Genomic DNA, 27177 nt, shown 5'->3' with positions numbered 1-27177 from the left:
CCTTTCCTCTAACCCTCCCGTCCATCCACATATGAGGCAGGCCCTGCTGGTAGCCCCATTTTACAGATAAGGCCCCCAGGCATCCAGGAAGACACAGTCGGCAAGGGGCAGACCTAGTATCGAAACTCCAGGAGTCGGATGCCAGCATGGCACTATGACCCACCACGCCATCAAGCGTCATTCATGCCTACATGCTTAAGCAGTCATGGGTCTTGTGACAATGAGAGGGTCTTCGCACATTGAAAAACCACAGAAATTCGCAAACTCCCAGGTGTCTGGTATCCAGCACCTGGAACATTCCATAGGCAGCAGGAACCAGGTCCATGGCAGACCCGCAGTGGAAGTGTCTTCCCTAGAACTCGTGTCCACTGGGCACCAGAGCCATCTCCTGGAGCCTCAGCTGTCCCAGAGGGAGCTCCCAGGATGCTGGGTGACTCGCAGGCCCGGGCCCTGGTCTTGCACGAGCTCCACCCTGTGCCAAGCTCCACGCTAGAGCCTTGGTACACTGCCTCACCCCGCACCCTACAGCATCCTCGTGGGATGGTTTTGTTATCTGTGCTTTATGGGCGAGGAAAGCAGGGCTCAGAGAGGGGGGGACCTTCGCCTGGGGTCCTGTTTGAAACATTGCACAGGTGGAGTTCCCACTGTGGCACAGAGGAAACAAATCCGACTAGTATCCACGAGGATGCAGGTTCGATCTCTGGCCTCGCTCAGTGGGTCAGGGTTCTGGCATTGCCATGAGCTGTGGTGTAGGTTGCAGATGTGGCTTGGACCTGGTGTTGCTGTGACTGTGGTGTAGGCCAGCAGCTGCAGCCTGGCATGCAAACCCTAGCCCAGGAACTTCCATATGCCGCAGGTGCAGCCTTAAAAAGCACACACACACACACACACACACACACACACACAACAAAAGGAAAAATACCACTACACAGGCGTTTCCCCCCCACTTTTCGCTACCCCCTGACTCAGTGGGAGAAGCTTCTAGAAGTGGTTAATTTGAACAAGTGCTCCTCCCTGATAATAGTTCTGCAAGCATTAAGGCTGCAGTAGGGTCTAGAGAGAGCTAGAGCTTACAAGGGAGCTTTGAGGGAGTTCCTGTCATGGCTCAGCAGTAACAAACCCAACTAGTAACTATAAGGTTGTGGGTTCCATCCCTGGCCTCGCTCAGTGGGTTAAGGATCCGGCATTGCCGTGAACTGTGGTGTAGGTCAAAGACGTGGCTTGATCCTGTGTTGCTGCGGCTGTGGTATAGGCCAACAACTGCAGCTCTGATTCGACCCCTAGCCATGGAACTTTTGTACGCTGCAGGTGCGGCCCTAAAAATAAAAAAAATTTTTTTAATTCAAAAAAGGAGGTTTGAGCAGGTTGAGAAAGACTTGAGCTATACTCAGAAGATAGAAACAGAGTTCGTGGGCAGGTTAACGAAGAACATGAGGCGGTTGGCTCAGTGGACGTCCGGCGTGAGCTGGGCGTAGTTGCAGACGCGCTCGATCCGCGTTGCTGTGCTCTGGAGAGCCGGTGTTATAGCTCGATCAACCCTAGCCTGGAACTCATATGCCGCTGAGTGCCAAAAATAGCAACAACAACAAAAAAAAAAAAAAAAAAATTTTAGCCCAAACTAAGTGAGTAGCCTTTGAGGAAGTGTTCTGAGCAGGAATTTGACATTCTCCTCCTCTTCTGTCCTTGGCGACACGGAGAACTGAAGCAGGTAACACTGGAAAGGGAGGCCAGTTGGGGCATTCTAGAACCTTCCAGAGACAGGAACTCCAGACCTGACTACGTGGATTTGAATCCTAGTTCTGCCACTTACTGTCTGTGTGACTTTGGACAGGTCACTTAACTTCTCTGTGCCTCACTTTCCTCATCTGTAAAAGGGGATAACACTATATCCTTTAAGGGTGGTTGGGAGAACTAAATTAGTTCATCATGTAAGTGCTTTGAATAGCGTGTCCAGCACATGACCAGTGTTGTATGCACATCAGCAAATATTACTATTACTTTTAGTTGTGTATCCTAGGTTTAAGGCAGGGACCAGAACTTTGTACAGACCGGGGGATATTTGTTGAGTGAATGGCTGATAATGGAACAGGTGAATGAAGTCTTGGGCGGCCGGGTCCTGCCAGGAGCCCTGCTGACTGTCTTGCTTCTCCCTGGGCACAGCCTGTGAGCGCAAAAACGTGGAGGCCGTGAGGATTCTGGTGCAGTACAACGCGGACACCAACCACCGCTGTAACCGAGGCTGGACAGCTCTGCACGAGTCTGTTGCTCGCAATGACCTGGAGGTCATGGAGATCCTGGTGAGCGGAGGTGCCAAGGTGGAATCCAAGAATGCCTATGGCATCACCCCCTTGTTCGTGGCTGCCCAGAGTGGGCAGCTGGAGGCACTGAGGTTCCTGGCCAAACACGGTGAGTGCCAAGGGTCCCTGGGTCGTGGAGTTGCCAAGGGGCATAGCCGGGAAGGACCCCAGAGATCAAGTCTAAGGAAAAGCAGGTTTTGGTGTCATCTTATAGCCAGCCTCTGATTGAGTGATATATGCATATATCTTCTGGGAAGACTGTGTTGAGAAGGATTCTGAGGCTGTGTTTAGGCTCAGCCAGAATTGTGTTGAGATCCACTAGTGATGCCTGCCATGAGGCACAGACTTGGAGGGGAGCGGCACACGTGCTGCATCGTAGCCTCGCTAAGCTAGCCCAACATCCTTATTTTACAAATGAGGAATCGGAGGCCCAGCAAGAGGAAGTAACTTATCTCTCTGCAGTCACGTACCGAATTAGCAGTACGACCAGCCCAGACTCTTAATCTCCAGACACCCCATCTTCTCTTTGCATCATGTCACATTTTAGGGCCAGAAGGAAATTGAGACAACGTTTAGGTCACCTCCTCCTTTATTTTTTATTTTTTTGCTTTTTAAGGTCGTACCCGTGGCATATGGAAGTTCCCAGGCTAGGGGTCAAATCAGAGCTACAGCTATCAGCCTACACCACAGCCAGACAATGTGGGATCTGAGCCATGTCTGCGACCTACCCCACAGCTCATGGCGTGCCAGATCCTTAACCCACTGAGCAAGGCCAGGGATCGAACCTGCATCGTCATGGATGCTAGTCGAGTTTGTTAACCGCTGAGCCATGAAGGGAATTCCTTCAGCTCCTCATTTTATAGGTGATGAACCCAAGGACCAGAATGGGAAAGGAATCTGTCCAAGGTCACACAGTAAATTCACAGCAGACCTGGGATTTGAACCCTGGTCTTTGCACCTTTGCCTCAGAAAACTCTCAGTTCACTTAATGGGACAACACAAAATAATGTTGCCTGAGTTATCATGTCCCAGTAAGGGAAGACCCTGCGACCATGGCCGGCGTTCTTTTGGTTATAAAGCAGTAAATTCGATCTCCCCCAAGAGTACTTTTGGTTTCTTTTCTCCCTCTATGGGAAGTGACCCTTCCACTCTAGCAACAGAGAATCCAGAGGTAAGCCAGACCCTGGGGCTGAGCTGGAATAATCGGTTGAGGACCCACTGTGTGCCAGGCACTGCGCTAAGCATGAACAGAATAGGCCAGTGGTTTTCTCCACAGCCCTACGAGGTACAGAGTGTTCTCATGCCATTTCTTAGATGAGGAGACTGACGGTCAGAGAGGTTAATTGACTGCTCACAGTCAGAGCCTGGATTCTGACTCTGCATTGAACATCAGACCGCACACTCTTCGCAATTTCCATCATGGGACTTGACCTGGAGAAGCAGCCACTTACTCAGCACGTGCCTGAGCCCTTAGATAAACAGAGTCAAGGCACTTCCTTGCCTCTGGGGACAAATCTGGACTGACCAGCCTGAGAACAAAGGGGCACAGACAGGGGCCTGGGGGTCAGGCAAGGAGGCTGGGCAAAGGGCAGGGTGCGCAGCGGGCGAGGGGAACTGGCCAGCACTGAACATCTGCCCAGCTCTCCTGCTGATGCTCTGAGTCAGGGTCTGTTCCCATTACAGGCTGAGTCCATTCTCAAATCCAAATATTTTTCTTGTGTGAGCGGGTGGTGTTGCTGGCAGGGTCCAGGCTTCCAGGAAGCCTGACTTCCAGAGCTCGGCGGTGTCAGAGCTGCTCGCTGGCTCTCCCTCGGGGTAGAGGCAAACCCAGCCCCTGCGCCCTGGCCCCTCCATCCTGGAGAACTGGTGTTTGCTGAGCACACTCTCTGTGCCAGGCCCTGTGCGGGGAGATTGTCTTAGTCCACTCGGACAGCTATCACAGAATACTGCAGACGGGGTGGCTTTCAGGCAACAGAGGTTCCTATCTTACAGCTTTGGAGGCTGAGAAGTCCAAGGTCAGAGTGCTGGTGGATTCAGGGTCTCATGAGAGCCTGTTCCTGCTTCCTAGACAGCCATTGTCTCACAGGGTAAAAGGGACAGGGAGACCTTTTATTTGGGCACTAATCGCATTCATGCGGGCTCCACCCTCGTAACCTAATCACCCCCAAGGCTCCACCTCCTGATGCCATCACCCTGGGATCAGTCCCTCCCTATGAACTTTGGAGGGACACGAAATTCCGTCCATAGCAGATATTTACGTTACCTTATTTACTCCTCCCAGTAACCCTGCTTGGTACCAATATTCCTGGTCAGCAGATGAGAAAACTGAAGCTCCTCAAGGCCCCCCGGGGCCACGGAGCTTGGAAAGCAGGAGACAGAAACTTCAACGGGTTCATGTCTGTCAGGAAAGCCTGTCTCTTTCCCCGAGGCCAGAAATCAGTCATCACAGATTAAAAATGATCAGGAAGCCTGTGATAAGCAGAATACGCAGAGAGAGGGGAGCTGTGGTTAACAGATGCTTCTGATTTCAGCCCTTACTGATATTTCAGTGCTGTCTCAGTTCGATTTCCTCTCAGAACGGAGGGACGGGTAAACAGGCTGCATCTCTCTTTGCAGAGTAACCCCTGCGTTCTCTCCACCCCACCAGGAGATGGAGAAGGTGTAGGAGATTGAGCTGAAGGGAGACTCTTGCCAGACTTGATCTCCTCCTCCTGTCCAGGCCATGTAGTGTTTTCCTCAAAGGAGGCAGGAAGTCTCCTTTCCTACTCCTTGAAACGGAAGGGGGAGAAGAGCAAACCCCAAACTGATAAAGTTATAGGAAATATTTGTGTGTTTGTGTGTTTGAGGAGGCTCTGTGCCCTTCTAGGGCTGGGAGGGCCTTCCGCGGGGTAGCAGCTGGATCCTGTAGGTGGAATGAGTGTTCCCAGCATGGTTTCTGCCATCGGATCATCTGCCAGGACTCCTGCCATCAGACTATCCAGGTTCGAGTTCTGGCTCTTCCCTTATGAGCTGGGCGGTCTGAGGCAAATTGCAGAGGTTCTCTGTGTTCAATGTCCTTGTCCTCGTCTTTGACATGGAGCTCCAGTCGTTACTGATGCCATGGGGTTAGGATATGTTGTGGGTGCAAAGAGGCAGCACGTGTAGGGCTGGGCGCCAGCCAGGTAGCAGGTGCTCAGTAAATCCTGCCTCATCAAGGCAACTTTTAGTCTCTGAGGGGCCTCTGCTCAGGCTGGCAGACCCCAGCGTCTCGATGTGGCAGAAGGGAGCTGGGGGTGCTCCGGGTGATACAGTGTGTCCCCGTGCTTAGCACAGCGGCGCCCAGCCGAGGAGGGGGGCTTTACATCAAGGACAGTGACGGCCCTGATCCGTCCCTGATCTGCCTCTGCTTCGCCAGGCGCTGACATCAACACGCAGGCCAGCGACAGCGCGTCCGCCCTCTATGAGGCCTGCAAGAACGAGCACGAGGAGGTGGTGGAGTTCCTGCTGTCGCAGGGCGCGGATGCCAACAAGGCCAACAAGGACGGCATGCTCCCGCTGCACATCGCCTCCAAGAGAGGCAATTACAGGTCAGCCCAGGCCCCGCCCCCAGGCCCGCGGCCCCGCCCCGCCCCGCCCACTCCTCCGAATGCCCGCCCACAGGGGTAGGAGGGCCCAGGGGAGGCCCTAGCGGAGGGTACCTTTCAGGTGGAGCAGAAAAACCGCTCAGCTAGAGTGAGCTTCCAACGACAGCAACGAGGATAATAAGAGAAAACGCCTAAGTGGCACTTAGCAGCACTTTACGTTATGAACACGTTTAACCCTTTTAATAGCTCTCCCTTTTTGTAATTCTTTTAACAGATCCCCTGAGGTAGATCTGTTCTTTTTTTCAAATGAGAATGCTAAGACACAGAGAGGTGGAGCGACTTGCCCAAAATCACTTGGCCAGGTTAAGTGACAGGAATTCACCTGTTCCAAATGGCACATCTACCGGATTCCACAGAGACGCCGGATAGGTGTCTGGACTAGTGGATATTTCTGTTGGGGATGCAAAGATAACCCTCAGGCAGTTATCAAGGATGCGAGGGGTACCTACAATAACACGAGTACTACAAAATAATAGCTAGTTTTTATTGAGCACTTACTATGTGTCGGGTAATTTGAGCAAGATGAGAGACGCTTAAGTGCTCAGGGGTCAATCTGGTGGGAGAGAAGAGGCAAATAGACGCGCACGGACAGGACTTCGTGACGAAGTGAAAGCACGGCGAGTTAAATTCCGTGGCTGTCCCAGAGGAGAGAGACGAGCATGAACCGGAAGTAGAAGTGGGTTGGAAGTGGCTTGTACAGCTCATGCCACCTGCCTGAGCGCTTTGGTAGTCTGAAATTGGCCATGGTGAGAATAGTTACACCATGGACATTGGTGGTTGTTAGAAATCAGAGCCCCTTCTTCCCCCTAGAGAGCCAGTTGTTAAACCTCCGCCAGCATCACCGCTAGCCGGAGGGTCTAGGAAGACTCGACAAGGAGGACCCCAGCTGCGTGTGCAGGATGCGCAGGGCCCGGTAATTTCCACGTGACCGGTGTTCCCCCAATTTCGAGCATTCATAGACTTTCTTTGATGTTTATATCCTCATTTCTTAGTAGTTTGCTTTAAAGACAGTTTTATTTAAAATGGGTTTATGTTCTAAAAGGTAACGTTTATCACACTATTAAGTACCAATTGGCAATGAAGAAAAAGCAAATCCACACCTAGAATCCCATCTCGTGGACCCCAGAGACGCAGCCCTGTGCTCAGCAGGGAGAGGGTTGTGTGCGTGTCGGGGTGTGGGTTGTCTTTGCTAAGGTGGAGGGAAGTGGGGGTGAGTGCCATTCCCGGAGAATGGAACAGAGACACAAGGAGACAGAGCGGACCCTCTGGGCCCCAGGCCCTGCTCTGCAGGTACCCACACAAATGACCAACCAAGGATGCTCTCCCTGCCCCACGCATGCTCAGAGGAGACCCCACCTTCTCTGGACCGAATAGCAGGCTTCAAGGCAGACCGAACTGGGTTTGAACTCTTGCTGAGGCCTTTGGGAAAGTTGTTGAACCTCTCTGAGGCTCAGTTTCTTCTTCTGTAAGATGGGAGGTAGTTGCACCTGCCTCGGGGGTTGTTGTAGGGAGCAGTGAAATGGACATAGGTGTCTATAGAAAGGAGATAAAGCCCCCAGCAGTGCACCTGGCACACAGTAGGTGCTCACTGGGTCTGCTTTCTCTCATACATAGGGAGGGTACAGTCCATCATTTTTTCCATGAGGCCAGTGGAAGGTTGAAAGTAGGTCAAAGTCAGACAGAGGTGATGGGCAAGATGGCACCTTTCTCTTCAGCTCCAGAAAGATCCAGCAATCAGTCAGCAAACATGTTTATCTTAGCCTGACCCCAGAGATCCAGAGAGAAAGGGAGGGGAGGGCTGGCCCTTAGAAATTTCCTGGCCCATTGGCTCCCCATACTTGCATGGACAATGCAGTCACTCTGGGCTATTTTTAAAATGAAACATCTCAGATACATGGAACCAGAATTTCCAGGAGAGGAGGAGCCCAAGACTCTCTCTTTGAGAAGCTCTAAGCCAACCAGACATAGCCCAGCCAGACCTTTGGGTGAGGGGACCACTGACCCAAGCCTGATTTTTCAGAAAAGGGACCAAGGCCAGAGATGGGAAGTGGCTTGCCAGAGCCTGGCAGAGCTGAGGCTGTCATTTGGCATCCTTTAGTCACACCTGGATGCCTTCGAATGGACCCAGATGTTGGCAATCTGGCCCCAGCTGGCAGGGAGTTTGAAGGAATGCTGGATGTGCCCAAGGATGGTGACGGAGCTAGGCTGGCTCTCTCTGGAACCCCCTATGTGAATGGTTTATGTCCCCCCAATTCTCCTGCTGGCTCCTGAAGCCTTTCCCTGTTTATTCACCCTCAGGTCTCAGACACCATATCCCTATGTACCCTAAGACCAAGAGGGGCCCTCCGCTGTTTGAGGGCTGCCCTACAAAGGGTTAAAGCCAGGTTCCCAGCAGCTTTTGCCACCTGGCAGAGCCCACAGCCAGGCAAGTCCCCAGTGCTGCGTTCACTCCCTGGACATGTGGCCTGCGACCCACTCCACACTGTCCTCTATTGGCTGCTTGGGGACTTAATGTGACATTCCCTGGACCTTCTGCACTCAGCCACCTGCCAGGACACCCTGCCTGCTCCTGCAGCTGCTCCTGCAGCTGGTCTCAGGGTTTGCCGGGTGGTGCCCTCCCTTCGGCACATTTAACTAGAGGGCATGACCTTTGGACATGGCTGAGAATGGAGTCCCCAGGACCCCAAAAGCTTAGGCATCTCCAAGACACATTTTATTTTCCATTTCCAGTTTAGCAAAGATAACTGAAACTCAACTCCAAAGATAGAGTTATTAAGAAACTGTTTGAAAAAATAAATGGGAGTTCCCTGGTGGTCAAAGGGTTAGGATTTGGCACTTTCACTGCTGCAGCCTGTGTTTAATCCCTGGTCTGGGAACTGGGATCCCTTATCAAGCTGATGCATGCTGAGGCCAGAAGGAAAAGGAAGGAAGGAAACTGTATTAGACAAAAGCAGATACTGCAAGATTCCTTTAACCTGAATTTAGAGTAGCACTGAAACCGTGGTTCTCAACCTTGGCTACACAGCAGAACCCCAAGGGAACTCTTAAAACCTTGAGGCTTGGGCCCCACCCTCAGAGATTTCGCTGTAAGTAATCTGGGTTGGGGCTGGGGCTGCAGAATTTCTAAAAGCTGCCCAGATGATTTTACCAGACATTCCGGGAGAGAACCAGTATCTTAGGGTCGAATTTGTGGCTGACACCGTATAACACTGACCTGCGTTTGGGGCCTTACTTCGGACCCCCTCGTTTTTAAATATTCTTTCTCCTTTACTTTTTTTTGGATCTCTTTTACTTCTAATTTATATTTCCTTTGCAAGCCACTGAAAACTCTTTCTGGGAAAAGAACAAAGAGCATTTAATACATTAAATTAAAATGCATTTTATGTGGCACCTTCACAAGCAGGTTTGTATCCCCATTAATTGAAAGGGAAATTGAGGCTCAGAGCTCAGGTCCTCCCGGAAAATAGGAGGATGAGCCCCTTTATCCAACTGCATCCACTCCAGGAAACTGGTTTCGCGTTGGCCGTTGCTGGAGGAAAATGAGGAAAGTTTGCAGGAAAATCCCTCAAGGCGGGATGCGAGGCTCCCCCACCTCAGACTCCTGGGCTCCTCCCCAGACCTGCTGAATCAGAGCCTGATGGCAGAGCCGAGGAATCTGCATGTCAGGGTTCCCTCAGGAATTCTGAGGGGTGCAGGGATTGAGAGCAAGCAGTTTGCATCGTCAGCAAGCTCTGATTTCCCTCTCGGGGCCCAGGACGCCCCAGGCTCCCTTCTTCATGCACAGAGCTGCCAGCCGCTGGGGCCTGTTCTTCCCCCTTTAGGGAGGAACTGCTCACCTATTCTGGCCCCAGGGGAAGTTCCCCCAGAAGGATGTCAGTGCCCTTTACTGGCTGAAAAAAATGAGGTAATCCCCTCACCCCCAAAACACGCAGGCGCGCACACACACACACACACACACACACACACAGACATAGTACTGCCCCTGGTATTGGGAGCAAGGCCATTTGTGGGGCTGGTTCCCTTTGGACAGTCAAGTCCACAGTGAAATTTGCACTGAATGCTGACAAAGTGACCTGAGGAGCCAAAAAACCTCGGCGTTTGGTGCAGCAGGGTCAGGGAGATGCAATCATTGAGGCTGTTAAGGCTCCAACAGCACCGTGTAGGGAGGGCCAGCTCCATGCTAAGCAGCTGAACATGCAAGATTCACTCTGTCTTCAGAAGCAGCCTCACTGAAAGGCGGTATCAAACTGTGTCTTGCAACCTGGGCATGGTGATCCCACTTTGCCGGCTTATTATGGAGGGAACATGAGATGAAGTACTTGCTGATGGGATCATTTCCAGGATTAAATGAGGTAAATGTGTAAAGCATTTTGAACAGCACCTGGCCGATAGCGAGCGCTCAGCGGTATTACGGTAATTATAATTTAGGAGGGTGAACACTCACGACAATGGACAGGGGCTCAGTAAAGGGTAGCTATCACCAGTGGCATCACCATTGCTGTGATTCATTGCCCCTCTGGTATAGGTGTGATTCAGAGAGGTTCAGTGACTTGCCTGAGATGGCCCAGCCCTGAGACGCAGAGCTGGTGGTGTAACCCTGGTCCATGTGGGACCCCACGCTGCTAAGGACAGCCTGTTTTGGCTCAAAGCTCTCTTCCCTAGTCCCAGCCGCTGGGCTGGGGGTCGGGACACCAGAGCCAGAAACAGGCAGCCAGGCAGGGTAGCAGCCTTTGGGAGACTGAAGTCTGGGGTGGGGACCCAGGACCCGGAGCAAGGATGGCCTGGGACAGGGAGGATGGGATTCAGTTACTGGTGGGTCCTAGGAATGAGGCAGGGGCCCTGGGACTGGGGTCCAAGGTTGAGCTGCTGCTCTGGGCATCCTTGGAACAGCCCTAAGCTGGGTCTGCTCTGCTCTCAGAGCCTGAGCTGGTGGGTGCAGCCCCTGCTGGGGAAAGGAGCAGAGGGGGACAGGGCCTCCCAGACACCAAAGCTTCTACCAAGCAAGGGGTACCTTTGTTCTCTCCTTAGGGTGCACTTTGAGCACCCGTGGTCCCAGGCCTGCGGTGGAAGAAGTGGGAAGGTCCCAGCCTCTCTTGTGGGGTCTTCCCCTGACCCTCCTGCTCACTATCCCACCAAGTGGGCTGGGGAGAGAAATGATGACATTCAGTGGGGCCACCGGCATTCAGGGCTGGGAGTACTGGGGCACCATGGAAAGACTTGGCCTTGGATATTCTGGACACCAGCATTTTTTTTTTTTTTTTTTATTGTGCCCATGGCATGTGGACATTTCCAGGCCAGGGATTGGACCTGCGCCACAGCAGCGACCCGAGCTGCTGCAGCGACACCACCAGATCCTTAACCCATGCGCCACCAGGGAACTCCTGGACACTGGCATTCTGCCCCAGCTTTGCCATCCACCTCCAGTCCACCTCCCTCTTTCCCACCCCACACCCAGGTCTCCATTTCACCCCCTTTAAAATGGAAGGCTGGACACGCTCCTCCAGGCCCTGGCCATTGTCCCACTGCTACAGACGCGTATAGCAATTAGGTGATTTTATCGCGTTATGAAGACAGTGCCTCTGGGACTCTTGGCAGCATCCAGTCACGTTCCCACATTTCTGCCACTTTCCTTCCCTTGGTTCGGCAGGGGACTGCTGGGACCAGCTGGGACCTGCCAGTGATACCAGCCCATCTGGCCAGCGGCCCCGGGCAGTCACTCTCGCTGTTTTTCCCGTGCTTGGGCATATGTTACGGCTGTTACGGAGCATTTGTTGGCGATGGCTGCGGTCCAGGGTGAGGCCCCAGCCCTGCCTTTGACCAACACCTCTCCAGAGCGAGGTCAGGCCTCCTGGGCTGCACAAATAGAAATTAGGAGGCAATTAGCCCCCCCGGGGTGTGTGAATTTCCTTTGGAGGTTGTGGAGGCCGATTTTAGGCAAACACAGCGTCACTAACCATAATAATGCTTTCCACTGAGATCCTAACGGGAGGTCCCTGGCATCAGATTTCCAGGAAGCCAGAAGCCCCAGAATCCCAAGTGCCAAGAGGCAGAGAGGCGTGGGAACAGGCCTAGTGGCACCCATTTGCCCTGCCATGGCCACCTCCCTGGAGCCCACCCGGGGCCATGAGGTCACCTGTCAGCAGGGACTGAGTGGATTAGGGTCTGGAATCACATCAGTGGCAACAGCTTGGCAGGTGGCCGGGTCTAGGGACAGAAAGCAGACACAGGGGTCAAGGGTCCTGGGGTCAAAGCCCCAGAACTGGTTTTTGGCCTTTGATTAGTCACTTCCTCTCTCTGGCGCCCTCCGTTAAAAAGAAGCCACTCCACAGGGCCCCAGTGAAAGGCAAAGTGGGGCAGCCAAGAGAACACCGTGTGAAGAATGCGAAACCCCATGACTCGTCGCTGTCACCTGACTGCTGCACAAGAAGTAGGGGAGTGGTGTAGAGTGTGGCCCTCACCCTCGGGGGAATCAGCCTACCCGGGTTCAAATCCTGGCTCCATCAACTACTGGCTGTGTATCCTTGGGCAAGTCACATGCCCTCTCTGGGCTTCTGTTTCCTCACCTGGAAATGAGGGTAACACTATATCTACCTCACAGGGCCGTGGGGAGAATGCAGGTTGAGAGCTGAGAACAGAGCAGAGTCAGGGCTGGTGAGAATCTGCAGCCTCCGCCTCCCAGACAGGACAGAGAGCCTGGGCTAGTGTCAGCCTTCGGGCCAGGAGGCACTGAGACTCACAGGACGGGGGAGGGGACCTCGTGGTTACTGAGGGCTGACTGGGGCCTGGGGCAGGAGTGGTTGGGTCCAGATACATTTGTTCCCTCCTGTCCCGCAGGACTTGGTAGCTTCACCAGGACTCCAGGACAGCAAGATGGTTCAGTCCTGGAGTCAGAGGAGAGTATAAATCCGTTTTTTTTTTTTTTTTTTTTTTTTTCTCCCGATGTATGGCCTGGGCAAGTTCCCTAACTTCCCTGAGCATTTGATTTTTTATCAGAAAAAAAAAATGGGAATGACGAGACATACTTTCTGGGTTGTCGTAAAGATTAAAACAAACGTGTTTGTAAGGTCCTCAGAGGTCCCCTGGCACATAGGGAGCCCTTGGACACGGCTGTCTCTGCCCCTCCCCTTCCCCTTCCCCTGGGCAGGGCAGGGGCAGGGGCAGCTCCAAGCTTCGCCATGTGTTCCACTGCAGGTTGGGGGGCTTCTGCTCTGTCCCCCCAGATAAGTGAGCTGGAATGGCTGACACTCTTTAGCCTGAAACAAGTCAGCAAGCGACTCTTAAAACCACAGTCCAGTTTGGCTGAGGTTTTTAAGGATTCAGACTTTGGAGACTAAGGGATCTGGGTTTGAAGCCCAGCTCCACTCATCACCAGTTATGTGTTTTTGAGAAGGTGGTTGGTAGACGTTCTCTGAGCGTCCGTTTCCGTATGTGTAAAGCCCACTCATTCTGCCCCCAAGTGGTAACTGCGAGAACGGCTGTCTCCACGGCGCCCCCTGCTGGTGAGCCAGCGCCTCCCCCCGCCGCCGTAGCTGTGAGTGGCGGAGCCTGGCCCCCCTCCAGCGCCCCCTGCCGGCAGGCCCCACCCCAACGTGCTGGCCCCGCCTTGACCCGCGCGTGCCCGCCCGCCCTCAGGATCGTGCAGATGCTGCTGCCGGTGACCAGCCGCACGCGCGTGCGCCGTAGCGGCATCAGCCCGCTGCACCTGGCGGCCGAACGCAACAACGACGAGGTGCTCGAGGCTCTGTTGAACGCGCGCTTCGACGTGAACGCGCCGCTGGCACCCGAGCGCGCGCGCCTCTACGAGGACCGGCGCAGTTCCGCGCTCTACTTCGCGGTGGTCAACAACAACGTGTATGCCACCGAGCTGCTGCTGCTCGCCGGCGCCGACCCCAACCGCGATGTCATCAACCCCCTACTGGTGGCCATCCGCCACGGCTGCCTGCGCACCATGCAGCTGCTGCTGGACCACGGCGCCAACATCGACGCCTACATCACCACGCACCCCACCGCCTTCCCCGCCACCATCATGTTCGCCATGAAGTGCCTGTCGCTGCTCAAATTCCTCATGGACCTCGGCTGCAACGGCGAGCCCTGCTTCTCGTGCCTATACGGCAACGGCCCGCACCCGCCTCCCCCGCCGCCCTCCAACAGGTTCAATGACACGCCCGCCACGGATAAGCCGCCCGGCGTGGTCCAGGTAGGTGGGCGCGCCTGGGGGAGTGCAGCCAGGGCCAGAGCGCCCCGGAGGCGGGTGGCCCCATGGCTCACCCGTTCCGCGGGCAGTGTGGACTACACTTTGAAAGCAGCAGCAGAGGGTGGTTAATAGGGTTTAGAAGCAGGGTGGAGCAATGGTTAATGCGCTTTGGAGGGAGTGTAAACTGGTACTTGGCGCTCATTGAAGGCAGAGGAACCTAGTGGTTCCTGCAGGTTTTAGAGGCAGCAGGACTCAGTGGTTCACATGAACAATCAAATCAGGGTTTTTTGGAGGGGGGGGTTGGGGGGGTTCTGCTGCAGGGGATCAGTGGGGAACTGTGCAACACTCAGGGGTTCATCATCCCCAGCAAACCTACCCCTGGAATATGATGTTGAATGACCAGAATTGGAGTGGAGTCATGCGAGAGCAGGCTTGCATGAAGTGAGATGAGATGCAGGAAGTAAATGATTCAGGGACAGTGGCTGTCCATGTGATGACCTAAAAAGTCAGATTATGGGAGTTCCCTTCGTGGTGCAGTGGAGACAAATCTCACTAGGAACCATGAGGTTGCAGGTTTGATCCCTAGCCTCGCCCAGTGGATTAAGGATCCAGCGTTGCCACGAGCTGTGGTGTAGGTCTCAGATGCGGCTCGGACTCTGCGTTGCTGTGGCTGGGGCATAGGCTGGCAGCTGTAGCTCTAATTTGACCCCTAGCCTGGGAACCTCCACATGCTGCAGGTTCGGCCCTAAAATGCAAAAAAAAAAAAGTCAGAATGTAAAATGAAAAGAAAGTTAAAACACCCTCTCTAGGAAGTTCCCAATGAGCACAGCGAAAACGAATCTGACTAGTATCCATGAGGATTGTGGGTTCAATCCTTGGCCTCACTCCAGTGTTAACCCACTGGTTAAGGATCCAGCGTTGCTGTGAGCTGTGGTGTAGGTTGCAGACACGGCTTGGATCTGGTGTTGCTGTGGCTGTGGCGTAGCCTGGCTGCCTGCTCATGCGCCCTAAAAAAGCTAAACAAACAAAACAAACAAAAACACCCTCTCTTGGAGATACTTAGAATGGCTGATGGCCATCATTCATGGGCCGTCTACTGTGTTCAAAGAAGTTTCTGTTTATATTACCTTAATTCTCATAAAACCCCTTGAAGTTGGTATGATAGGCCCGCTTTCTGTGTGACTGACGTGCTCCCTGCTGTGCTAACGGGGCACCTTATGTGCCCCTTTTCCAGACAAGAAGGTTGAGGCTTAGGGAGGGTGTGTGCCCTGCCCCAGTTGCCCACCTCCCACTTTTGGCAGCAGAAGCCTGTGTTTTGGAGAGAAGGGTGTGCCTTGGAGACGTGGATTCTACCCCAAGCGTGCGCGGGGTCTGCCCTCCCCCTCCCAGGTCCCCAGCTGTGGGAGGAGCTTGCTGGGGCGGCACCCTTGGTCCAGGGGGTCCCAGCGCTGGGGCTGTTCTCTTCCAGTTCTGCGAGATCCTGTCTGCCCCGGAGGTGAGCCGCTGGGCGGGGCCCATCATCGACGTCCTCCTGGACTACGTGGGCAACGTGCAGCTCTGCTCGCGGCTGAAGGAGCACATCGACAGCTTCGAGGACTGGGCTGTCATCAAGGAGAAGGCAGGTAGGGCTGCTGCTGCGGCTGCTGCGGGCAGGGCACCCTGCCGGACCCAGGGCTCCGACGCCGGACATGTGACATGTGGCTGACCTTTGATGAGCACCTTTCTCACGCCAGGCTCGGTGCTGTGTGTCACACACGGTGTCACGATGGTTCCCTGTTGTGTAACTGGGGAGACGAACCCTCAGACAGACTGTCACTTGGGCAGATGTCTCCCCGCTCGTTAGTGGCAGAGCTGGGATTCAAACCTAGGGTGGACCCTCCCTGACCTCCCTTTCGCTAAGTCTTTCCAGGATGTTTTAAACAGTTCCAGCTCCCTGAGGGGTATCGGGACCTTTCGAGGAGGGTGCCCAGGTTTGTGGGCCGCTGGGAAGCCGTGTGGTGGGGAGAGGAGGCGGTGATCTGCTAGGGCATCTCACACTGCACAGTTCCTCGGCAGCACCTGAGCATCTGGTTTAAAATGCAGAGTCTACAGCTTGGGTCACTGCCGTGGCGTGGGTTTGACCTGGGCTCAAGAACTTCCACATGGCGCAGGTGCGCCCCCAACTTAAAAACTAAAATAAATAAAATGCAGGGTCTAGGAGTTCCCATTGTGGCTCAGTGGGTTAAGGACCAGACGTCGTCTCCGTGAGGATGCGCGTTCCATCCCTGGCCTCGGTGGCTTAAGGATCCGGCATTACTGCACTGTGTGGCATAGGTCACAGATGTGGCTTGGATCCGTTGCTGCCATGGCTGTGGGGTAGGCTGGCAGCTGCAGCTCCAATTAGACTCCTAGGCTGGGAGCTTCCAGTGTAGTCATAAAAAGAAAAAAAGCAGCGTCTAACTTGGCAGATTTGGGCGGAGCCTAAGAGTCTGCATTTCACACATGCTTCCAGGCAGAGTCAGTGCTGCGGCTTCACAGGCCACCCCTGGAGCAGCACTGGTCCAGGAGGCAGGCCCCCAGAGCTATGGAACCAGGGGCTTGCTGGGTGACTGTGAGCAGGACCCTTCATCTGGGCCTCAGCATCTTTGTCTGAACAGAGCAGTTTGGGCAGGCTCATCACCCAGCTCCATCCCAGCTCTGCCAGCCCAGGGTGTTTGCAGGAGGGGGGGGGGCGGTGCCTGGCACAGTGAGGTGGGGTTTGGCCACATGCAGCTGCATGCAGTGTCGGAGGGGCAGCCTGGCTAAGTCAGGCCAAGAATCCCTCTAAGGAATTATGGAGCTCACCTGGGCAGGTGAGGCGTCTGCAGTTGAGCTGGGCGCCGCAGCTGATCCTGGGCAGAGATGCCTGTCTGAGGAGCTCTAGCGACCCCAGGGCTTCCTTTGGCTCTGAGGGGCACTGTCCCATCCCTGGTCAAATGCTAGTCAATCATGTATCACAGAGGCTGACCCGCAGAAGCTTATCATGGTCCCATCACTGCCGCTGCCATCCCCAGGTCTGCCACTGCCATCCGCAGGTGGGAAGGCTGCCTCATTGCTCGTCCAAGTGCCAAACAGCCCAGTGCCCTGACTCTGACTTGCCACATTCCTCCCCTGTGAACCCAAACCTGCTGTAGCATTTTCCATGTGCCCAACTTGGGAGCCCTTGAGTTGAGGCCCTTGATAAAGTTACTGGGCTGGTGACAGGGAGGGTGGCATTGAGTTGCCCACTCACGGGAGCTCTAGACGCTCAAGAAACAGTCATTGAATTAATGAATCTTCGGATGCTGTCACTGTGATGCTGGCCACTAGAAGGTAGAATGGTCCATGCTTCGATGTCAACCCCACCCCTCCCTATCCCCTCCTTCTGGCCCTGCCTGGGGAGGGTAATTTACAACTAAACCGTCCCTGGAAAAAAGAATGCAGAACCTGTTAGTGTGCTATAAACAGTTAACAGGAAGAACAACTAGTTCTCACCTGTACGTGTTTTGGTTACTTTAAAGCCCACCCTCCATCTGCAAAACCCTTTCCTGTTTGCTCCTTCGGTTAATGCTGGGATGTTAGTGTCATTATCCCAGAGACTCCAAAGCCAGCCGGAACGCCAGCCTGGTACCCAGCGCCCTCTGCCCACCAATGGCCCTTTGCCACCCTCCGCTCATGTTCTGTCTGCACCCAGCTGCCGAAGAGGGTGAGCTTCCCAGAGGACAGATTCTGCCCTGAGTGAGATCAGAGGGCAGCGAAGTGTCAGAAATGCAGTGATGGGGAGTTCTTGGCGTGGCTAAGAAGTTAACAAACCCAACTAGCATCTATGAGGATGCGGGTTCGATCCCTGGCCTCGCTCAGTGGGTTAAGGATCTGGCGTTGCTGTGAACTGTGGTGTAGATCACAGATGTGACTTGGTACCTGCATCGCTATGGCTGTGGCGTAGGCTGGAGGCTGTAGATCTGATTGGACCCCCAGCCTGGGAACCTCCCTCTGCTGCATGTGCCCCCCTAAAAAGACAACAAAAGAAGAGAAAGGAAAAGAAATGCAGTGCTGAGGCATGTAGTGAGGCAGGGCTGCAGCCGCCTGGCCTCTCTGCAGCGCCATCTTCCTGAGTGACAGTGGCCTTGGCTTGGCACTGCCACTTCCCCTGTTTGGAATGCCCCTGACTCCCTTCCTCACCTGGCATAGTCCTACCCACCCATCAAGACCCTGCTTAGAAGCGCTATCTAGTGTGGAAACCTTTCCCCAAAGTCCCTGAGTGGGGCGCCCCTGCATCTCTGGCCCAAGATGGCACAGCAAAGGTGTCAGCATCTGGTTGTTGAACGAATGCTGGCATTCTTGATTCAACAAAACACCCACCTGTTTCCAGGGCTGAAATAAATTATGCCATTACTAGATGCCTCAGGCTCTGTTCTTAGCTCCCACTGTATGAGGCATCCCAGAGGGCATCCTGGAGGAGGCAGCCCGGTGGGATTCTGGGACCTGCGGGGAGCTGCCCAGTCCCCATCCCCTGTCCCACCCGGAGCCCAGAGCTGAATACCACCCTTGGGGGCATTTCAGAGGTGGAACCCTCTGATGCATTTGCTAAGGCTGTGGGGAGGGGCCAGTCTGGGCTGACAGAGGAAGGAGCGTGAGACAAGGGAAATGCCAGCTCTAGTCCCAGGTGTGATCCTTGCCAAGTCCTCCCCTGTGAAGCGGGTTTGGAACCCACCCTGCTACTTCCCTGGGCTGTGTAGATGAATGTGGGCTGACATCTTTCCAGTTGGCAGGGCCCGGGGTTATGGAGCACGGCAGGAGTCCAGGCGCCCCCTCTCTTTGTCAGCCACATGGGCAGGGGACCTCCCACGAGCCAGGGGTCACAGGTGCAGACAACCCACCGGCACCTCTCTTTCTCTCCTTTTCCAGAACCTCCGAGACCTCTGGCTCACCTCTGCCGGCTGCAGGTTCGAAAGGCCATTGGAAATACCGTATAAAACTCCTGGACACATTGCCACTGCCAGGCAGGCTGATAAGATACCTGAAGTACGAGAACACCCAGTAACCGGGCCACGCGGGAAGGAGCGGCTCCTCCGACGGTTCCACTGAGTCTCAGGACAGCGGTGTCCCCAAAGCTAAGGGCACCTGGTGACAGATGAGGCCGGGGGCTGCCTCCCTCTCAGCTGGGGCTGCTGCTGTGACCTCACCAGTCTCTGGGCCAGTGCTTTGCCCAGAGCGAAGACAGATGTATCAAGGAGGAGAAAACCCACATTAATTCTCATATGAATGAGATCCCAGGGCGTCTCTGCCATCGGGAATTGCAGAAAGCTGCATTCCTGGGGCCGGGGCCCCGGGGCCAGGGCAGAACTTAGGGTGGTCTGGGGAGAGCAGAGCCAGCCAGGAAGCCCTGGCCCCAACTCTGAGCTGTGGCTGGAGAACTTTCCTGGACAACCTCACTGCAGGGCCCCCATGTCCCTCCCTCTTTGCTCTGTGAAACTCTCCTCTTGACTCTGAGCTTTCTCCCCAAAGCCGTGGCCCAGGGGGTGGGGTGGGGAGACCTCAGCCCAGAGGGCTTCCTTAGGTACAATAAATGTCGCACAGATGGCGCCCTGCCCAGTGAAGTCCCTTTCACCAGACCCCTCCAGGGGCGCAGGTCCTCAGCCCTGCGCCTGGCAGGAGTGGGGGTGGGGCAGGGGCTGGGACAGGGCACCCAGACCCCTGTTTGGGATGCTTTGGCTTCTGAAAGACCCAAGAGAGCATGTCGGTTGTTAACCAGAAGAGACCCGACAGTCGGAGGAGAGGGGGCAGCTTTCCGCCCTGTGCTCAGAGCAGCCAAGGTTGCTTTTTCTCTGCTGGTTCAGTCACCATGGAAACAAGAGCTTCATCCCAAACAGGGTCTCAGAGCCTACAAGTCTCCTGGCACGTGGGCTTGTCTTACACCCGCGTCCCCTGGCAACATCTTCGCATCCTGCTCACCTGTTCTGCTGCAAAGCTGAGCTTCTGGGGGGGAAGGCATCGGCATACTGGCTACTGTGAGCCAGCGCTGGAGTCATGGCTGTGGTCAGCTGGTGCAAAGGCACCACATGTGTGAGGAATCCCTGTGCCCCCTGTGGCGTCCTTCGTTCTCATGTGGCTCTGAAGGGGGCCAAGCAGGAGCTGCCAGCCCATTTGATGGGGTGCAGGCTCAGCTCAGAGAGAGCGCATTTTCTGTGTCCGAGTCCTGCTCGCTGACACCTCCCTATTTCCACGGAGCCACAGTGACTCAGAGGCACTGTCTGCCCCAACATGATTAAAGCCACTGGCGACCCCGGCGCCACTCAGGTGACAACTGAGCAGGTGACCTTGCTGAGAGCCTGCTTCAGTCCCACCCCAGGATCTGGTAGAGGTTTAAGCAGATGTGGTTTCCGGCCCTTGGAAAGCCAGCAGCTGGGTGGGTTGTTGGAGCAATGGTCCCAGACCTGGCTCTGCCATTGGCTTGCTCCTCTGGGGCCTTGGATGCCCATGGCTGTGGCCCCTGGTGGCCTTGGGGCTCTGACACACTGGCTTCCCATGGGACCATAAGTCCCAGTGTCCTCCCGAAGAGGACAAGTTCGCTGAGTAGCATCTTCCAGCCACAGGTCAGAGGGGACTTGGCTGAGTTGTGGTTACTCCCTCCAGGTACAGGTGGGCAGACAGGCCCAGAGAGGGGAGGGGGCTTTCCTGGACACACAGAGCAAGTCCTTGGGGTTCCAGGGCCCCAGGCTGTCTTGCTGCAGAACTTCTGAAGGAAACCCGCCTCCTCCTGACTGGGGATGCTCAGCCCTGGGGCCCAGAGGAAGGGGCCGGGGAGGGCTGAGCACATAGTCAGGGGAAAACCCTGACCCGGGAACCAGAGCGGGTGGCAGTTCAATGACAGGCAGAGCAGAAAGATGTGTAGGTGCATTTGGGGTCAGGTAGACTATAGCATCCTCAGGTCACCTTATATCCTAGAGAGTCCTGACAGCCAGTGGCCACAGGTACTGGGCAGGATGGGGACGCTGGTCTGAGGCTTGCGGAGGTAGGTGGGAGGCGCGGGGAGGGAGGCTCAGCCCCTGCATTCAGCATCGCCACCATGTATCTGTAGGATGTGGGGTCCCCAGGCCTCAGAGGCACCATTGGGTTCTTAGACCATTGATGGACGTCCGTACCAGTTGGTCACAGCCACTGGTCAGGGCCCCTCCTCCCCTTCAGGGCCTGGCTTAGCCTTGGCCTTCTCAGGTCCCCGCCCCCACCTCCATTTAAGCCGACAGCTAACAGGTTAATGGTCCACCGCTGCCGGGGGTGGGTTCTCTGGTCGGTGCTCAGGCCGTGCCAGTGGTTACCTTTCTTGACCACCTCTGCTGTCAAGAGGACTTCACAGCCACCGCCCTCTGCAGCAACCCCTTCCCTAGCCCCAGCGCCCTCCTGTGCCCCCTGGCCCGGCCTGGCAGGATCTCAGCCTCAGAGGTGTCTAGACAGTATCAACCAAACACCAAAGGTCCTGAAAGTGGTTGCATTCACCAGTAGGAGCACGTTTGACCCAGTGCTGGGCTGAGCCTGAGGGTGGGAAGTGAGTTCCTGGGTTTCAGGTTGAACCAACACAGTTCATTTCTGGAGGGTTGGGGGGGGGGTCTGCTGCTGCTACTGCGGCTGCTTTTTTTTTTTTTTTTTTTTTTTTTTTTTTTTTTTTTAATAACTGAAGTTTTCCAAGTTGTGTTTTTTCCCAACTGGCTTCCACATGGGCACTCGTGGTGCTGGGCGCTTCTGTTGAGTTGCACCCTAGTAAAGACATCTGCTTCCAGACAAGGCTCCCAGAGTTTGAATTAAGGCACTGCCAGGTGTCCCCTGGGAAAGGTTGAACCCCAGTGGGGTGGTGGGGCCCAGGCGTGGTACGCTTGGGCAGCACCCCAAGAAATCATGCCTCCCAGAGCTGAGCTCTTCTCTAGAGGGTGAGGGTGGTTGGATGGTCCGGGCCCCTGTTCCCACGGGCTCTCTAGTCATCTATAAACTTCACTGAAATGTCATTGCGGAAGGACCTCCTGACACAGCCAGATAACTAGGAGAAGTGGCTTTGGGTTCGTCCAGCTTTTCATCCCTTGTGTCGTGAAGTGTCTGGCACTTACCTCCCCACAGCTACCCATGTGGCAGGTCTGTTTTCAATCACATTTTTCAGATAAGGATGTCCTGGCACAGAGAGGTTAAGTGACTTGCCAAGGTCACACAGCTAGTAGGTGGCAGGGCCGGGATTAGAGCTTTTAACCCCCTGCTGTCCAGTGTGGAGGGGCTGAGCCTCGTCAGATGCATCCAGAAGGGCTTTTGCAGGAATGTGGGAGAGGAGAGCATGCTCCTCCAGGCTCCCTGGCGGTTCTTAGGAGGCGAGGTCCCGGCTAAGGATCATCACATGAGCCAGGCAGTTGCTCAGAACACCCTCCCTGCTCTGAAGCTCCGTGGCTGAGATCATCAGACATAAACCACCAGAAAGCCACCAGCTTCCCAGTGAGCAAGCCCCGGCTCTGCCGTGGCTGCCCTCCAAACAGGCAGGGTAGCAGGGCTAAATCTGGGACCTTGTGTTCGGAAGATTCTGAGGCCCTATCTGGGCCCCAAAGGAGAGAGTCTGTGACCAGTAGATGGTACTTGCCTTGGATTCAGTAGTGATGCGTGCATCCGTTTGCTGCCCTTGACCTGGATCCCTGCTTTGCAGATCAGGAAACTGAGGCACAGAACGGGGATTAACTTGCTCAACATCCGGATGCTGATTTGGGCGCTGTGGTCCCCAACAAGGCTGGCCCCGTCTCCCCCTGAGTCGTGAGAACCGCGATTTGATGAAATGAGCAGCTCGGCACCCAGGCCAGGCCTGCACGCGCTCAGCCACGGAGCTGCGCCCCACACAGCAGAGCAGGTCCCGGACCAGTGTGCAGTGTGCGGGGGAGGCCCTTCCAGCGGCTTGGCTGGTCTGGGCACTACTGGGGCCAAACCGAGGGCCACTCCTCGCCACCGAGGCCCTCATCCCATTGACAGGGTGCCTGGTGTGCGCCAGGGTTGTTGCATCAGGCCCAGAGAGAGAGACATGGGCCGGCAACCTAGGGATCTAATTAGCTAGAGATCGTTCTTGTTGTTATTATGCCTGTGGACATAGAACCACAGACTAGGTTGATTTTATTTTTTTTTTCCATTATAGCTTATTTTTTTCCTTTTTTTTATTACTCAAATGAATTTATCACCTCTGTGGTTGTATAATGATCATAACAATCCAAAAAGGGACGAATTTGGTCAAACCAGCAGTTATTTTGTCCACAGGGGGCCCAGCTCCTGTTTGGCCTGCCCGTTCCCTCTGACCAGGGTCAGACACAACTGCCTTGGCACAGCCTCTTCTCTGAGGCTGCGAGTGGAGTGGAAGGTACCACAGAGGGCACCACTCTCATGCCACTCCTCACCCTGCTGGTGCGGCCAAGAGGCTCCGAGAGGAAGGGCCCGGCCCCACATCCCAGAGCAGGGCCAGGGGGACCGCTCCACCTCCGCTGGTACCAGTGCCCCCCATCCTGCTGAGCATTCTGGACCCTCTGAGGATCGCGGCCTCCCCCAGCCTCTGTTCTCCGCCAGGGACTCAGAGCATTGTCCCACCCGCCCTCCCCTTCCTTCCCCATCCATCCTGCGAGTTGAGCCGTTGGCCCCAGGGCTGGTTCCCACAGATCCCCGAGGTCTCTGGGCCACGCTGGCCTCCCCCGCAACCTCTGTGACGGCCCTCCACCTGGACACGGCCAGCATTTCCTAGACCTGGGGACCAGTCAACCTCAGGAACCCAAGATGTGCAAACTGCAAAAGAAACGTCTTTATTCTTTTAACCTTCTTAATATTTACAAACAACAAGAAGAACAGAACTGAGGTTGGCTTACACAGGGGGTGGCAGATGAACAGATGGGTCACTCTGGCTTCTGGGGTGGCTGGCGGGCCAGGGCAGTGCCCCGCCGCCTGAGGTCTGCACAGGCACGTGGGCGATGTGGCGGGCTCCGTTTGGGGAGGGGTCTGCTGAGCCCAGCCCCACCGCTCCAAGGTTGCAAGGGCTGGCTTGGCAACAGCCTGAGAAGCCCCTGGCCCGATCCTGCCCTCTCCCTCCCCCACACACACAAAGGGAAGGTTCTCAAGAGGCCACACCACTGCCCAGCCCACTCCTCACAAGGAGAGCCCCCTGGGGTCCCCAACACCCCCTGCAGGCCACGAGTGGGGGGCCGAGGCCCTCCCAGCCTGGCTAGAGGTAGCCAAAGACATTGAAGATGGGCGGGGGCACGGCTGGCTTGGTGGGGATGGGCTTCAGAACTACGGGTCTGTACACTTTCTGCCCTGGGCCCTCCGCATCCTTGCAGAAGTGGGCCAGCTCGCTGGGGGAAGCCGAGCTCTTCCGCCACAGGCCCAGGCTGGGGACCGGGCCCTGAGGCAAGGCCCCTGGTGGGCCTGGGTAGATGGGCTGTCCGTGGTACTGGAAGGGGCAGCAGCTCCAGGCACTGACACGGCCCCCCAGGGAGACCCCGGGCATCTTGAGTGGCTCCTTCTCAGCGGGCGCCCTGGGGGATGTCTCGGGCCCCAGGGGCTCCAAGCCTTTGCAGTGTTTCTTCCCGTCGTAGGGAGGTCCCTCCCGGGGGCCCAGCCCCCCTCCAGCCCCACGGGGTAGCTGTGGGTGGGCTGCGGCTCTTCCCAGAAGGAGGCGGGCAGCTGTCTTTTCCTCATGGGCACCTGGCCAGGCCTGGCAGCTTCTGGATCCTGCCCGTGTAGGGTCTGCTCCTTAGGGAGACTCTCCTCCCTGTAGGGGTTCCCCGACGCCTTCTCCTTGCAGCCCCCACCCCCACTGGGGCTGGAATTGTGGCCGGTGTCGAGGGGCAGCCTCCCGGGCCGGTCCTCGGGCCCCCTTTTCAGGTGAGGCTCGGCCCCTCTGCCGGGGAGGCCCCGCGGGAGCCGGGAATACTTCTGGGAGAAGCGTTTGAGCTGCTTCTGCAGGTACTTGCGGTGGTCCACCGAGCGGCGACAGGGCGCAGACTTGTCCAGGGCCGCCTTGATGTCACTGGACGCCAGGTTCACAAAGTTCAGCAGCATCTTCACGTCACTGTCGGATGCCATCACCAGGGGGCCACTGCACGGGGCTTTCCATGAAGAGGGTGAGTTCTGCAGGCGGCTGGCAGCTCCAGGGAAGGCCACAGAGCTGACCTGGGTGGGGGGCGGGGACACACCGGCCGTTGGACTCTCTCCAGGCAACCCCTGCTCATCGCCCCCCCCCCAGAGGCCACATGGCTGCAGACAGTGGCCCCCACCCAGCCCCACTCAGCTCGAGGCAGAGTCCTGGTCGTGGGACACCTGTTCAAGCTGCTAAGCATTCGCAGAGCATCCGCGAAGGGACAGGCACAAACATTTTGTCGTCTTGGGTCTGTTGCCCTGGACGTGCAGCTGTGGCCCAGAGAGGTCAGGCGACTTCCCCAAGGCGACCCAGCCACAAGTGGCATTGCTGGGGCTGGAGCCCCCTGTGTCTCGCACACACCACGCTGCTGGCGTGCACAACTTGCCAGCAAGATTTTTCTTTCCTGCGCGGAGGCAGCTGCTCCGCTTTAAGGCAAGGCCAAGCCCCCTCTCTCCCTGGAGGTGCCCTCCTCCTCCCACCCCCGCCCCCAGCCCTGCTGGCAGCCACCCCCTCCTTGGTCCCCACGCTCCACCCACAGCTCTCACGCAGGACAGGCAGGACCCCTGTCTGGCACTCAAGCCGAGGCCTGCCTGGCGGGCTGAGCACAGGCTGTGGGCAGCAGGGACTCCCCCGTAGAAGCATCTGCAGCAATTTCATGCCTCCTCGGCCACCACCCGCAGCACCTCACCCCTCCCCCAGGCCCCAGCCGGCCCCACGCCCCCACCCAGTCGGGCCTGAGCCGCCTGGGCCTCCACACTGACCGAGGGTGCGGGGCCCGGGGCCCTGCCAAGGTGGCCCGGCAGGTTCCCCGCCGCAGACCTGGGCCAGGCCCCGCGCGGCCGGCGAGCTCCGTGGTCCGGCTGGAGGCAGTTGTGCAGCCCTCGAGTGGGCTGAATGGAGGACGAGTCCCCGGAGCTGGGGGGCCCCTCAGGCCAATCAGGAGCGCCTCTCCAGATACAAAGCATCCCAATCAGGCGGCAGCGCCCCGTTCCCACATTCTTTGCCGTCACAAATTGTCACCATGGGGACCATCACAAAAAGGACAGCTCCCAAATGCAATCATTTCCCGGTAAATTTCTACTCTTCAGCCCACTCTCCCCCGCGGCCTCCACGCCCCGCCTCCCCTTGACCTGGGTTCCCTGGTTTCTCGAGGGGGCGGGGTGAATGTGTGTGTGTGTGTGTGTGTGTGTGTGTGTGTGTGTGTGTGCGCGTGTGTGTGCCTGTGTTTAAAAAAGTCCAAGATTGAGGAGGGGCTGGGCCCCGAAGAGATGGGTTTGCAAACCTCCCCCAAGGCTCCAGGCCTCCAGCTGCCATGCTCCAGTGCAGACAGACAATCGGACGGGGTAAGCCGGGGTGGGCTGCTTCCCCTGCTGTCCTTGAGTGTTGAGTGGTTCGGGCTCTCTCCCTTTCTTTCTCTCTCTCTCCTCTCTCTTCTCTCTCTCCCCCCACCCCCTTCCCAAAGCACCGGGCACTGGCAGGCCCACAGGGGCGGGCGGCACACTGAGGTTGGAAAGGTAGCCGGGGAAGGGCCGGGCCCTCTAACGAGGGGCTGGGATATCCATGGGAAGGGAGCCGGAGCTCTCAGGAATCTTGTCTTTATGTTTGCTTCCTCAATTGAGCTGCACAAAGCCTGAATTGCCCATTCAGCGCGGCTGGACAAAAGATTGGCGTTGCACGGTCCCCTAGCATTTGTAGTCAAACAGTTAGGGACTTAAATCGAGTCGTCGTGATGGAGAAAGAGGGGGACAAAGCCCATAGAATTGCCATCAGCAAACATTTTCCTGTGTCATATTAGCCAGTCTCCATGGCTCCCCCTGGCCTGGGGACAATGGCACAAGTTTGCACACTTGGCTACTGTCACCGTGCCAACGCCGCCGGGGCCGCAAGCAGGGCCGCGCTGAGCGAGCAAGAGAGCCCAGAGCCGGC

General features: G+C 56.1%; 2 protein-coding genes across 3 annotated transcripts in view; one reads left to right on the top strand and one right to left on the bottom strand.

Moving 5' to 3' along the window:
• The window catches only part of ASB2 (ankyrin repeat and SOCS box containing 2), a 47979-nt gene extending 28277 nt beyond the window's left edge, over positions 1-19702 (top strand). For both annotated transcript variants that reach the window (XM_021099651.1, XM_021099652.1), the window contains exons 6-10: positions 2161-2406; positions 5692-5863; positions 13553-14117; positions 15583-15736; positions 19020-19702. In XM_021099651.1, the coding sequence (XP_020955310.1) occupies positions 2161-2406; positions 5692-5863; positions 13553-14117; positions 15583-15736; positions 19020-19087 (1205 nt within the window). In that variant the 3' untranslated portion in view covers positions 19088-19702. The remainder of the gene's footprint in view (positions 1-2160; positions 2407-5691; positions 5864-13552; positions 14118-15582; positions 15737-19019) is intronic.
• Positions 21742-26440, bottom strand: FAM181A (family with sequence similarity 181 member A). Its single transcript, XM_003356782.5, is given in 3 exon segments — positions 21742-24728; positions 24731-25283; positions 26013-26440. Coding segments are annotated over 3 exon segments (1152 nt in total). The 5' UTR covers positions 26217-26440; the 3' UTR covers positions 21742-24333.

The sequence above is a fragment of the Sus scrofa genome, chromosome 7 (assembly GCF_000003025.6).
Source record: "Sus scrofa isolate TJ Tabasco breed Duroc chromosome 7, Sscrofa11.1, whole genome shotgun sequence".
Classification (NCBI taxonomy): domain Eukaryota; kingdom Metazoa; phylum Chordata; class Mammalia; order Artiodactyla; family Suidae; genus Sus; species Sus scrofa.
The sequence above is the reverse complement of the archived record's forward strand: the minus strand, read 5'-3'. Positions and strand labels throughout refer to the sequence as shown.